Consider the following 12,740-nt stretch of genomic DNA (forward strand, 5'->3'; position numbering starts at 1 on the left):
TCCACTGAAATATCATATGGGAATGTTTTTAAGGGCTGACTTGGGAGGAAGGATGGAGGGGAGTTTTTAAGAGCTGGAGTTGGGGGAATCCTAGCCACCTGTGTTTGCAAATTGGCCTTATCCAAAATAAACTATCTCTTATCCTCATGACTTATCCTCATGACTGAAGATAGTATTACATCTTGGAGTAAGGAACCTACCCAAATGAGGCTGCTACCTTCCCACAAAGACTGGGAGAGAGGGGCCTATACTCCTTGATGATCACATTTGAGAGACACTTCTCCAGGTTCTTGAGAAAACTAGTCCTGGGGTGTAAGACTGGCAAGAGACTTTTAAAAAATTTACAATCCAAAGAATTGTAAGTGTTCTAAAGTGAATTATAAGTTTTCTAAAGAGAGTACTGTAAGGAAAGGAAGGTCAGGGGACTCTCGGTTTTAAGCATTTAGTAAGGGCCAAGGTGTGAAGGAGGTCAAAGGCCTACAGGCAAGAAAGAAGTTTGTCCAAAGTTCTATCAAGTTGAGGGAAATGTTAAGGCAATCTTGGTCAGTAGTGAAAGCAGAAGAAAACATTTAATAAATAAAAGTATCATTATCAAATCAAATGTGTAACTAGAAGTAGATACAGTTGATCCCTGAAAAATGCAAGGGTCAGGGACACTGACAGCATATAACTTTTGACTTCCAAAAAACTGATCTAATAGTCTACTGTGACTGGAAGCTTTACTGATCACATAAACCATCATAAACACATATTCTGTGTAATATATGCATTAAATACTACATTCTTGGAATAAAGTAAGCCAGAGAAGAGAAATTATTAAGAAAATCATAAGGAAGAGAAAGTATATTTACAGTACTATAAAAAATCAATAATCAATAAGGAGACCTACAAAATTTGAACTTTTGTTATTTGAGGGTCAACTGTATAATCTATAGCATTGTGTTATCATCTAAGTGCATTTGTCAATTTATTACCAAAATAAGACATTTTTTTTTCCTTATGCCTCTCTGCCTTGCTTTCTCACTTTAGACTAGCAGTTGGCAATCTAAGGCCACAGCCAAACCCAGCCCATAGTTTTTGTTTTTAAAATAAAGTTTTATCAGAACATGGCCATGTCCATTTGTTTAAGATCTATGGCTGCTTTTGCATCTGGACTACATAATGGAGCAGTTGTGACAGAGATTGTAGGACCCACAAAGCTAAAAATACTTACCCTGTGGCTCTTCATAATTATGAGCTAAAGTACGGGTCACTTGATACAACATAAGGTACCCAAAAATATTTTATTGTTACTGTTTACTTAGGTTAAAAAATAAAAGTGATAAAATGAATAAAGGATGATTCTCCTCTTTTAAACTATCAAAGTTGCATTTTTATTGTGCTCATATTACCTTACCTAGTAAGTTATTCTGAATTATACCCATTGACATGGGACAGAGCAGATGACAAACTCATAGACTCCATTACGGCTGCCCAAATACAAAATAGGTTGCCTCAAAAGGAGTGTGCTGTCACTCTATGTGAACAAGCACAGGGATGATGACCATCAGTAACAGATTCAGTAGCAGGTCTTCTGGTTTGGAGAGAGGTTCAATTGCATGACCTCCTACTTCCTTTTCACCTCTATAATCTTTAAGTCTTTATTATTTAACATGATGACATTCTGTCAAATAAAAAAGCATACTTTATTCAAAAAAATTTTTAAATGTATTCTTACACATGCTGTTCTATAATTATGACTGGTGATTAAATGCTAGGAATAGTAAACCTTGAAGAAGACCACTGATTTTGGTCCAGTCTACCTTCATCATTCAGATGGGTGAAAATGACTGATTATTTGGGCCCACATCAATTTGATTGTTGTGAAAATATGATCTAATCAATAACATAAAAGAACAGTTTTTTAATGTCTATACATAAATACCTATATATACGGTATATATCTGAACAAGATGCATTTATACACTTAGATCAGGTTTCAAAAGGTGAACTGTGGGCAAGAAACCCAATTCTGAATGCTTACTGAAACTCCTCAGTAAGGGTTATGTGTCTGTGTGGGTCACTTCTGTAGAACAACATTTATTGCAGTGTGCGGGTGTTCTCAATAAATCTTCATTTGGCTGAACTAGTAGCACTGATATAAATATAGAAAGGAAGTATATATAGCCTACTGTTTGGGTCAAGACACTGTAATGGCTCTGGATGTGGCTTTGACACTAACAGACTTTGTAAAGTTGGACAATGCACTACAATCATAAGGCTTTAACTTCCTCAGATATCAAATAAGGCATTGGTTCTTCAACTTTAGAATTGATGAGAAGTATCAGGAGGGCTAAGTTCCCAGATTGTGCTAACAATGTTCATCAATGGACTACACTTGGAGCACAAAATAAGGTTTGGGAAGATGGTGGTAGTGAATTATCAAATCCTTAACACTTTACAGCTATGAGAGAGTGGCCAGCATCAAATGGGCACATTCAAATGTAATTGTCTTTAGAATCAAAATTTCATTTGAATGAGAAGAAAAGAAATGAATGTTTTTCTTTCTTTTTAGATTTCAGAGATTTTCGAACATGTACCTGTTCTGTAGTACTTACGTCATAGCTTGATAAATGGATTCAATCCCGTAACGCATGGCAAATTCATCGACTATTTCTTGGGAAGCATCATCAAAGAAAACCTTCCAGGCTTCCTCCCCTTTGACCTCTGGTATTTTCACTCCACCATTAGACTTCACTTCAGTCAAGTAATGGAACAGATTCTAAAAGTAAGTGGTTTTCAATTGTTCAGTAATTCCTCAGAATAGACCATAAATATGTAACTGTAACTTTCAGTAATTTATATTTGCATTGTGATGGCATCTAATGTTTCATTAGCATATATAAGCAATAGGAATATATTGAGTTTTTATCCTAGCTCACCTCGTGTTTATGCAAATTGATTTTATTTCTGCCTAAGCCTACACGGAATCAATGATTCAAATGTTTTTCATACATACCAATTCATTTTAGGAGGAAGTAAAAGTTTTGCATGTAAACATTTCTACATGCTAGAGCATATTTTACACTCATGGGCTCCAAATAAATTATAGAGCCCTGGATGAATAACATGATTTTGGCTGTTGATACAGAATTTTAGTATGTAAAGGGCTTTGACTATGAAATGGTTGGAGTCAGAGCAAGGAATTGAGGTTAAAAATGAATGAGAATTTTTTAATGAAATAAAAATCACTATACATATTTTCTTTTTGCTTCTAACAAGTTTTGGGAACTACCTGCTACATAGATGCAGCTTAGGTCACTAAAGGACCCTTTCTTGGATTTCAGGTCTTTTCGGTTCGTGGACTAGCAGAAAAAGACTGTGAAAAGCAAAGTACAATGCTATTCCTCATATCCCAAAAATTCTCTATCCAATCTTTCAGGCTAGAGTTGGCTCTCCATCTTGCCAGTTTCACTGGTTTGAAAACTGAACCACCTTTTTTGAAGGAATATCCATAGCCAGGTGGTAATCAGGAAATTAAGCCTAGGCCCTTTATATAATTATGTGTAATATGTAAATGACTTAAATACTGCTCCCCATTCCTTCTTTGGTAAAATGGAGGTGCAAATAATTACACATATAAATTTTCATAGATACATTTAGGAAAAGTTATTAGCAAAGAGCAAAGATTCTTTCACTTATCTTTTCTATCTTAGGAAGGTACTTTCCTCTCTACCTCTCTGAACATGGGAAAAGTACATTCCTCAGTTTTACCTCATACTTTTCGATACACGGGACAAGTGCCATTTGTATCAGAGAAAGGCTCTGGGGACAGTTTTAGGCTCTCAGACACAAAGCATCCAAGAGAAGCCCAAGATTATATGTCTGTATATCTATACTGAGGTCAATCTGCCCTTTGGATTCAAACTGGGTTGTATCAACCTCTAAGTCAACCAAGCCTTACTGTTTGGATGGGTATATTCTCTACTACCCTTGGGTGGTAACTACATTTGATATTCTCCATTGCCGACTTGTCTGTGGAATGGGTAATTAAAATGGAGGATGGTTCAATATATATTGAAGCCTTTATGTAATACTCAGAAAAAGAAAAAAAATCATTGATTACATTGGCTACCAAAAACCATTGATGCAATGTAGTATTAGCATTTTGTATTTCTAATACTTCCAATTAAATCTTTAACAAAATCTGCACATTAACTCAGCATTCTCAAAAATAATCATATTTGGGTCCTCTCTTGCATTACTAAAGTACTATATGTTTAATGCTTCCAAAATATTTATCATTACTTATTTTTTTAATGAATACTTTTAGTATTTTTCTTCTTCCTTGGTCTACTTATTCATCATTATCTTATTGTCTTATTTGTTAATACCTGCCTCATGTGTTTGTTCTAACTCTTATTAGAGGATATCTTCTCACCCTTCAGAGAGCAATACATGGGACATATGATACCCTTCCACATCACATGTTATTATACAGGGTCAGAACTCCAGGAACAACTTCACAAACCTAATTCAATTATATTTTTAAACAAAATACCTTGTTGTATGATCCATAAAGTACTATTTCTTTTCTAGATTTTATTATTAACACAATTAAATTGACTTACCTCATGTAAACATGTATATTGTATATGATATGGGGCAACCTTCTCCTCTCCTTTTATCTCCACATTGATTTTCAATCTTATGGCCCCAGATACAGCTGACTTATCTGTCCGTTTCTCTGATAAAGCAAAAAAGTAATCGGTGACTTTTGGAAATATCATATTTTTCATAGAACTTTTCAAAAGCTTAAAAAAGGCTTCCATTTCTAAAAGCCACTTTTCTAGGTCAGGTTTGATTATTAACAACCCATTATGATTCTTGGAAACACAATTTAAAATAATGTGCCTATTATGTGACTAATTGTCAAATGGTGTTATAGATCTTCAAACAAAAAAGCTTAATCAGAAAACTCTACCATTCTGATACAAATTTCTGTGTACTCAATCAGTTTATACAATGAAATTAATTATTTGGCAATTAAAAGCAAGATAATTTAAAGTACAATTAACCAGAAAACTATTTTTTCTAAAAGCTTTCTCTTCTCTATGCTTGAAAAGATGAGTCAAAGCTCTAACAAAAAGTTTATTAATAGTTTTCTCATCATTGATTCATAAAGACTTACTAATTCCTAAAGGCCTCCTATTTATTTGGATGGAATCAATATGAAGTCAATTCAGTCCAATAATGTACATGTATGTTCGATATGAACTGATCAGTAGATTTAAGAGAAAAAAAGCACAATCACAAAATTCCTAGAAGGTAAATGTATACAGGGGACCTACGTTTGACATCTACTTTATACATGAAATAAAAAGAGGCAAGCTGATCCATTTCACAAATAAAACATAAAGAGGTAGAGTGACAGAGAAAGGTAAAGACTTCCTGACCCTCTTTCTAAGCATAACGGTTTTTAGTCATAAAAGACACAGTTAACCCACAAAGCCTGTTTTCTTATAGTGGAATATCTGCTGACTTTTCATTGTTAATATTCAATAGTCATTATGTTATAAAGATTCTTCTCTTAGAAGTGCCAGGATCATGAGAGTTTCTCTGATTGACTAGGAGATAGTTGATTCTCAATAAATATTAAAGTTGCCTGCTAGGCCAAAAGAAATCTAAATCCTGGAATCTTTTAGTCACAGACCTCTGTCCAAAGTCCCAGCCAGGGGAGCAATTCTGGTTCTTTGATTTTTTTTTCTTCTCCTTTAAAATAATTTTTTAACTATTTATTCATTTTTGAGAGACAGAGCGTGAGTGGGGGAATGGCAGAGAGAGAGAGGGAGACACAGAATCCAAAGCAGATTCCAGGCTCTGAGCTGTCAGCACAGAGCCTGATGCGGGACTGGAACTCACAGACTGAGAGATCATGACCTGAGGTGAAGTTGGACGCTTAACCAACTGAGCCACGAGGCACCCCTGGTTCTTTGATTTTAACTATAATCATTCCAACAGATCACGGGACACAGGTTCTGCTTAGATGCCCAGAGCTTTTGGTCAAGTCCTCCCATGCATGGTAGAATCAATTCCATGTGAAGAAAAAGGAACATTGTACAAAAAGAACAAATACGGTACTTAGGTGGATTGAACCTACTGAAGGATTTTACACAAATTCAAAACCTGTCCTCAGCTTCCCTCCCTTTCTTCTTCTTCCTCTCCTAAAACTCCCATCAGCAATGAGGGCACAAACATACAAACTGACGGTAAACACGCAAAGACTTCCCTGTCCTGTTGCATCATATTTTCCTCCCCACCAATGGGAGGACAGTTCCAGCGTAAGAGCTTAAATAGCTGATTTTTACCGATTTTACAATAGCTCATTCAAGCTCCTTGGCAAACTATATATATTCACATCAAAAGACATTTGACAGGAAGAAAAGAACATCAAAAGAATTGCTCTTTTGTCAAAAGAACAATTTAAGGAATTTGTTTTGAATTCGAACTGCTTCATAAGGTCATGTTTATGTACTACAAAACAAAAAAAGGCTATGTATAGGTAAACTACTTTACAACACAAGTTGTGAGTATTGCATAGAGCTAACGGCCTGAAGGTTACTCTTGCCTAACATCTCTGTTTTCATATAGAAAGTTGTCTTATAGTATAAACAAGATACAGGAGGATGAGCACTGTAACTGAGTTAAAAATTGCATCAATAATGTAGAAGCAATGAGTTTCTTTACAAAAGATTTCTTAAGGGGCACCTGGGTAGCTCAATCTGTTGAGCAGCCTACTTCAGCTCAGGTCAGGTCAGGATCTTGCTGTCCATGAGTTTGAGCCCCGCGTTGGGCTCTGTGCTGACAGCTCAGAGCCTGGAGCCTGCTTCAGATTCTGTGTCTCCCTCTCTCTCTGACCTTCCCCCACTCATACTTTGTCTCTGTTTCTCAAAAATGAATAAATGTTAAACAATTTTTTTTAAAAAGAAAGATTTCTTTAAAATGTATTTTGATATTGGGTTCTTAGTCTAGCTTGAGTAATTTGTGTCCAGATATATTATATATATTTCTTTCTTTAAAATTATTATATAATTTAGTTTCATTAATTGTATGACTTTATCCCTTTACTTTTTCAAATTTTACATTTCTTGAAGTGTATGTGTTTTCAAAAAACCAAAAGCACTCTGATTTTCTACAATATATTGATATCCTGAATGGAAACTCTGTAATCGGGGACTGTGTAAAGTCTTCTTGGATTCACAACCAGACCTTAAAAATTTAATTAAAACATTTCAGATGATACGACTAAAACATTTTGAATCTGGCAACCACCAGTTTGTTCTCTATATTTATAGATCTGAATCTACTTTTTTGTGTATTCTTTTGTGTTTTTTTATTTTTTTTAATTTATTTTTTATTTATTTTTGAGATAATGCGAGAAGCAGAGTGCAAGCGGCAGAGGGGCAGACAGAGGAAGACACAGAATCCAAAGCAGGCTCCAGGCTCTGAGCTGTCAGAGCAGAGCCTGACTCGGGGCTCGAACTCAGCAACCATGAGATCATGACCCGAGCTGAAGTCGGAAGCTTAACTGACTGAGTCACTCAGGCACCCCAATTCTTTTGTTTCTTTACATTCTATATATGAGTAAATGGGGTTGTGGGTATGGGCAAAATAGGTGAAGGGGAGCGGGAGAAACAGGTTTCTAGTTAAGGAATGACTAAATCATGGGAATAAAAGGTACAGCACAGGGAATATAATCAATGATATTGTAATAGTGTTGCACGGTGATGGATGGTAGCTACATTTCTGTGAGTGTAGCATAACATACAGAATTGTTGAATCACTATGTTGTACACGGGAAACTAATGTAGCATTAAGTATTGACTACAGGCAAAAATTTTTAAAACACATATTAAGGATCATATCCTCTATAGAAACTGAGCTGATGCATATATTTTTATTATTATTAAATCAGCACTGATGATTCTCGGTTATTATTCAATTACTGTAAAATTCAAATTAAAACTTCATTTAATTTTTGGTTCCATAATAAAATTTCACTTAAAAAGTCATGCCAACTAAACATATTCTCAATATCTTGATCAACCAAGGAAATATAAGTCCACACATAATTTGGCTTTGCCAACTAGAGACTACTTTTATATCATCATTCAAAAGATAACCAAAATATACTTTTTATTTATTACTGAAATTTCATTAAGGGAACAAAAAGAAATAAACCAAACAGCAAAAAGTCATATGTATCTTTTTCCTGTACATTTGGCAAAGGTTTTGAAGCTCTATTTATGAATTAAAATCTAGAATGGGAGATTTTCCCCCTAAAAGACACCCAATTGATTTTTTGAAAGCCTTTCTCTCTTTATCTCAAATTTACCAACAACTTTCAATAATACTGGACTGAAATAAATATTTCAACAGAATGTTGAAGAACATTGATTATTTTTACTTAAATGGGAAGATAACACATGCCACAGGTATTCTGAAATTTTATTTAACTGTTTTTCAAGTAGATTTAAAAATAGTCACCTAAGTTGTACCAGACATCCATCTCTCCACTCAGGGTCCTCACTTCTACAATTGTTTGTCCCAAAAAATCATCTGACTCCTTTTTGAAATGCTGCTTGACTCTGGATTTAATGTCATCATCTTCATCCCACACTCTGACTTTGATTCGATCTGTGGAGTTATGGCACTCACTGAAAATAAATGTGGATAAGTTAACCATTAGTAACTGCTCTAAATGGCATTTGATGTTAGCAACTTATTTTATATATAATTTCTTAATGTTTAGTTTTGAGAGAGAGAGAGAGAGAGAGAGAGAGAGAGAGAAGGAATGGGCTGGAAAGGGGCAGAGAGAGACAGAGAGAGACAGAGACAGAGGATCCGAAGCAGGCTCTGAGTTGTTAACACAGAGCCCAACTGGGGGCTCAAACTCACTAATGGTGAGATCATGACCTGAACCAAAGTTGGATGCTTAACTGACTGAGCCACCCAGGTGCCCTGCAACTCATTTTAAATCTGTCTAATCCAGAAAGGCATTGCATATTATCTAATAAAGGAGATTTCCCACCGACATAGTCCATCTAGAGGATGTTGTGGGTGTCAAGGATATTGAAAAATATTGCATTAGCTAAGCAATGTTAATAAGGGGAAATCACATCCTATTCCATCATATTTCCTTTCACTGAACTAGATATAATCAAATATGGGTCAAAAATCTTTGGTGTATTTTCTCTATATTTCCTGTTTGCAATGGTCGTCTAGAACAACATAGGCATGCTCAGAAAATACTGCACCATCAACATAAAGCCATTGTTATAGATGTGAAGAAAATGGATGTCACAGAGTAAAAATGAGACTACTGTTATGTGCAAGTACTTAATAAACTAAAAATCCCAATAAGTGTATAAGATATTATTAAACCAATTAGCATTAAAGCAAAATCCTTCTGTTTTTAAGATGAAACTGCACACTTTAATCCATTCCTCATTTTCAGGTTTCCTCTACCTACTCTTGTTGAAGCCCACACATACTATGTTAGTGTTGCCAACACATATCATGGTGTTTCCTGACCCTATGGCCTTTGTATACACTTTTCCCTATGCTTCTCTGCCTGCTAACCAATCAATCTTTAAGCATCAGCAGCTAGTCACCTGTTCTCTATAACTGTTTTTGTAGCTATTGATCCAGTTAGGATCATCAATGATGAGCTCCAATTTGTTCTACACATGCATTCACTGTAGCATAAGGATCTTCAACCTGGGGTCAGTGAATGAATTCTTAACATACAAAATATATAAAGAGCTTATAAATCCCAAAACCTCAAAAACAAATAATCTAGTTAAAAATGGGCAGAAGACATGAACAGGCATTTTTCCAAAGAAGATATACAGATGGCCAAGAGACACATGAAAAGATACCCAACACCACTCATCATCAGGCAAATGCAAATCAAAACCATAATGAGCTATCACCTCACATCTGTCAGAATGGCTAAAATTAACAACACAGGAAACAACAATGTTGGCAAGGATATGGAGGAATGGGAACCCTCTTACACTGTTGGTGGGAATGTGAACTGGTGCAGCTACCCTGGAAAACAGTATGGTGGTTTCTCAAAAAGTTAAAAATAGAACTACCCTACTAAGATCCAGCAAATGCACTAGTAGGTATTTACCCAAAGGGTACAAAAATGCTGATCCAAGGGGGCACATACACCCTGATGTTTATAGTAGCATTATCAACAAGAGCCAAATTACGGGAAGAGCCCAAATGTCCATCAACTAATGAACAGATAAAGAAGATGTGGAATATATATACATACAATGGAATATGACTCAGCCACTAAAAATAATGAAATCTTGCCATTTGCAATGATATGGATAGAACCAGAGAGTATTATGCTAATAAAAATAAGTCAGAGAAAGACAAATACCATATGATTTCACTCATATGTGGAATTTAAGAAACAAAACAAATGAATATAGGGGATAAAAAAAAGAGGAAAATCAGAAAATAGACTCTTAACTGTAGAGAACAAACTGAGGGTTGCTGAAGGGGAGGTGGGCAGAGGGGATAGGTCAAATGGGTGATGTATATTAAGGAGGGAACATGCGATGAGCAGTGGGTATTGTATGTAAGTGATGAATCACTAAACTCTACACCCGAAACTAATATTACACTGTATTTAACTAAATGAAATTTCAATAAAACTTGAAGAAAGAAAAAAAGAATAATAAAATGACTTCATCTTTATTTTCTTTCAACTATGAGCATAAACAACAAATCAGAGCAGTGTCATCAATACCTGTAAGATTTTATCACTAATAAAACCACAGATATTTACATGTAGCATCACGAGTAATGACTGTAATATTATTTGTAACTATTATTTCCCCTACTAAAAGTATTCTTCAAAGTAATTGATTTTCTTTTCAATTCCATGTATTTTATTTCAGGCATTTACAAATACATGATTTTGAAAACAGTCCGTAGTTTTCACCAGATTGCCAAATGGACTAATGGCATAAAACATACTTAAGGACTCTTGACAGTATGCTCTCTCTTCCATTAACCTATGAGGCAAAATCATACTGTACATTTAAGAATAAAGTTTGGAATACGACATGGCAATGTGAAAATTATAGCCACACTATTTCTATGTAAAGTAAGAGTTTTTTTACAGAGAGCACTCTGGAAATTTCTGGAATTTTTTTTATTGTTAACTAATGTTTAGGGGCACTAATGGCATAAGATGGGTTTGGCCAGGGATTTGGACACCTTACCATCTACTGGACAGCCTGCATGATTTGAAATGATACAAAAGTATTAATTAAAATGCAAAATCCATTGAAGATCACCTCAGTTTGAGATTTTATTTTTTATATAAAAGCACCAACTCTTTTGCACATTTTAAGATATTGAAATTTCCAGTGCACCTGGGTGACTCATTCAGTTAAGCATCAGACTCCAGCACAGGTCACCATTTCATGGTTTGTAAATTTGAGGCTCATGGTCAGGTGCAGAGCTTGACTGGGACTCTCTCTCTCTCTGCTCCTCCCCTACTAGCAACCTCTCTCTCTCAAATTACATCAACTTTTTTTTTAATGTTTATTTTAATTTTTGACAGAGAGAGAGAGAGACAGACAGACAGACAGAAAGATATACCATGAGTGGAGGAGGGGAAGAAAGAGAGGGATACAGAGAAGCCGAAGCAGGCTCCAGGCTCTGAGCTGTCAGCACAGAGCTTGACATGGGGCTTGAATCCACGAACTGAGAGATCATGACCTGAGCTGAAGTCGGATGGTTAACCGACTGAGTCACCCAGGTGCCCCAAAATATACAAATAAACTTTAAAAAAAGTTTTAAAATTTCCTAGAAAACAGCTAGTATGTAAATCACCAAAGGCCAAGTTTATTGTTGTTGCTGTTCTGAACTTTACCAAGAGTTGTTTTCTGCTTTGAGAAATTATATTACCGGTGTCAAAATCAATTCAAGTATTTGAATCAAAGTATTTGTATCAGTCTGCAGTTGAAATAGTCACATATATGCTAATTCTACCAACAGATGAAAGCATACATCTACTACATTATGTGTTCCAGGGTACTTGTGTCCGATCCTTATATATTAAAATACATTTTTCTTTATATCATAGTTGGAATATTATGCTTATTTTTTGACAGTATATTGATAAAATTGCATATTATTTTGTTTCAACATAAAAATGTCACCATGAATTATATCATATAAAAGGGGTCATTAGGACTAATACTGTTGAGAACTACTAACTACTTCTACCTGACTTATGAACCTCAGTTTATTTATCTATAAAAAGGGGGTAATACCTATCTTAGAAGATATTTTTGGAAATTAAAATAATATTCTATAACAGCTAGTACAGTGACAGACACTTAAGTGTTTGTTCTATAGTTGGCACTAATATAATGTCCTTATTTCATGAGTTATTTTTGTAGTACCTATGTTTATTAATATCTATATTCTTGACATGGTTTCTAGCATGCATCTAGCATTAAAAAACATATTCATTACAGATCTGCAAAGTTTTGGCAAAATAAAATGTTATTATACTTGAAGGAAAAATAATGTCATCCTTCTTAGATCATTTTTATCAAAGAAATTCTCTAATTTTGATAACTATTTTCCTATAATAATATGGTTAAATAACAGGAAAAGAAGAAGAAGAATTAAATCAATGAAACTGTATCTACTGCAACTAACAA

The 12,740-nt window shown here is 34.9% G+C and overlaps 1 protein-coding gene across 2 annotated transcripts in view; it reads right to left on the reverse strand.

The window, feature by feature from the left end:
* UNC13C (unc-13 homolog C) overlaps nucleotides 1-12,740 on the reverse strand; it is a 585,929-nt gene that overhangs the window by 302,656 nt on the left and 270,533 nt on the right. For both annotated transcript variants that reach the window (XM_047074451.1, XM_047074449.1), the window contains 3 exons: nucleotides 8,527-8,696; nucleotides 4,611-4,726; nucleotides 2,598-2,761 (listed from right to left, as the gene is read on the reverse strand). In XM_047074451.1, coding sequence (XP_046930407.1) covers nucleotides 2,598-2,761; nucleotides 4,611-4,726; nucleotides 8,527-8,696 — 450 coding nt within the window. The remainder of the gene's footprint in view (nucleotides 1-2,597; nucleotides 2,762-4,610; nucleotides 4,727-8,526; nucleotides 8,697-12,740) is intronic.

The sequence above is a fragment of the Lynx rufus genome, unplaced genomic scaffold, assembly GCF_022079265.1.
Source record: "Lynx rufus isolate CCGP_SWC_20201006 ecotype Redwood Valley unplaced genomic scaffold, mLynRuf1.p SCAF_13, whole genome shotgun sequence".
Taxonomy (NCBI): domain Eukaryota; kingdom Metazoa; phylum Chordata; class Mammalia; order Carnivora; family Felidae; genus Lynx; species Lynx rufus.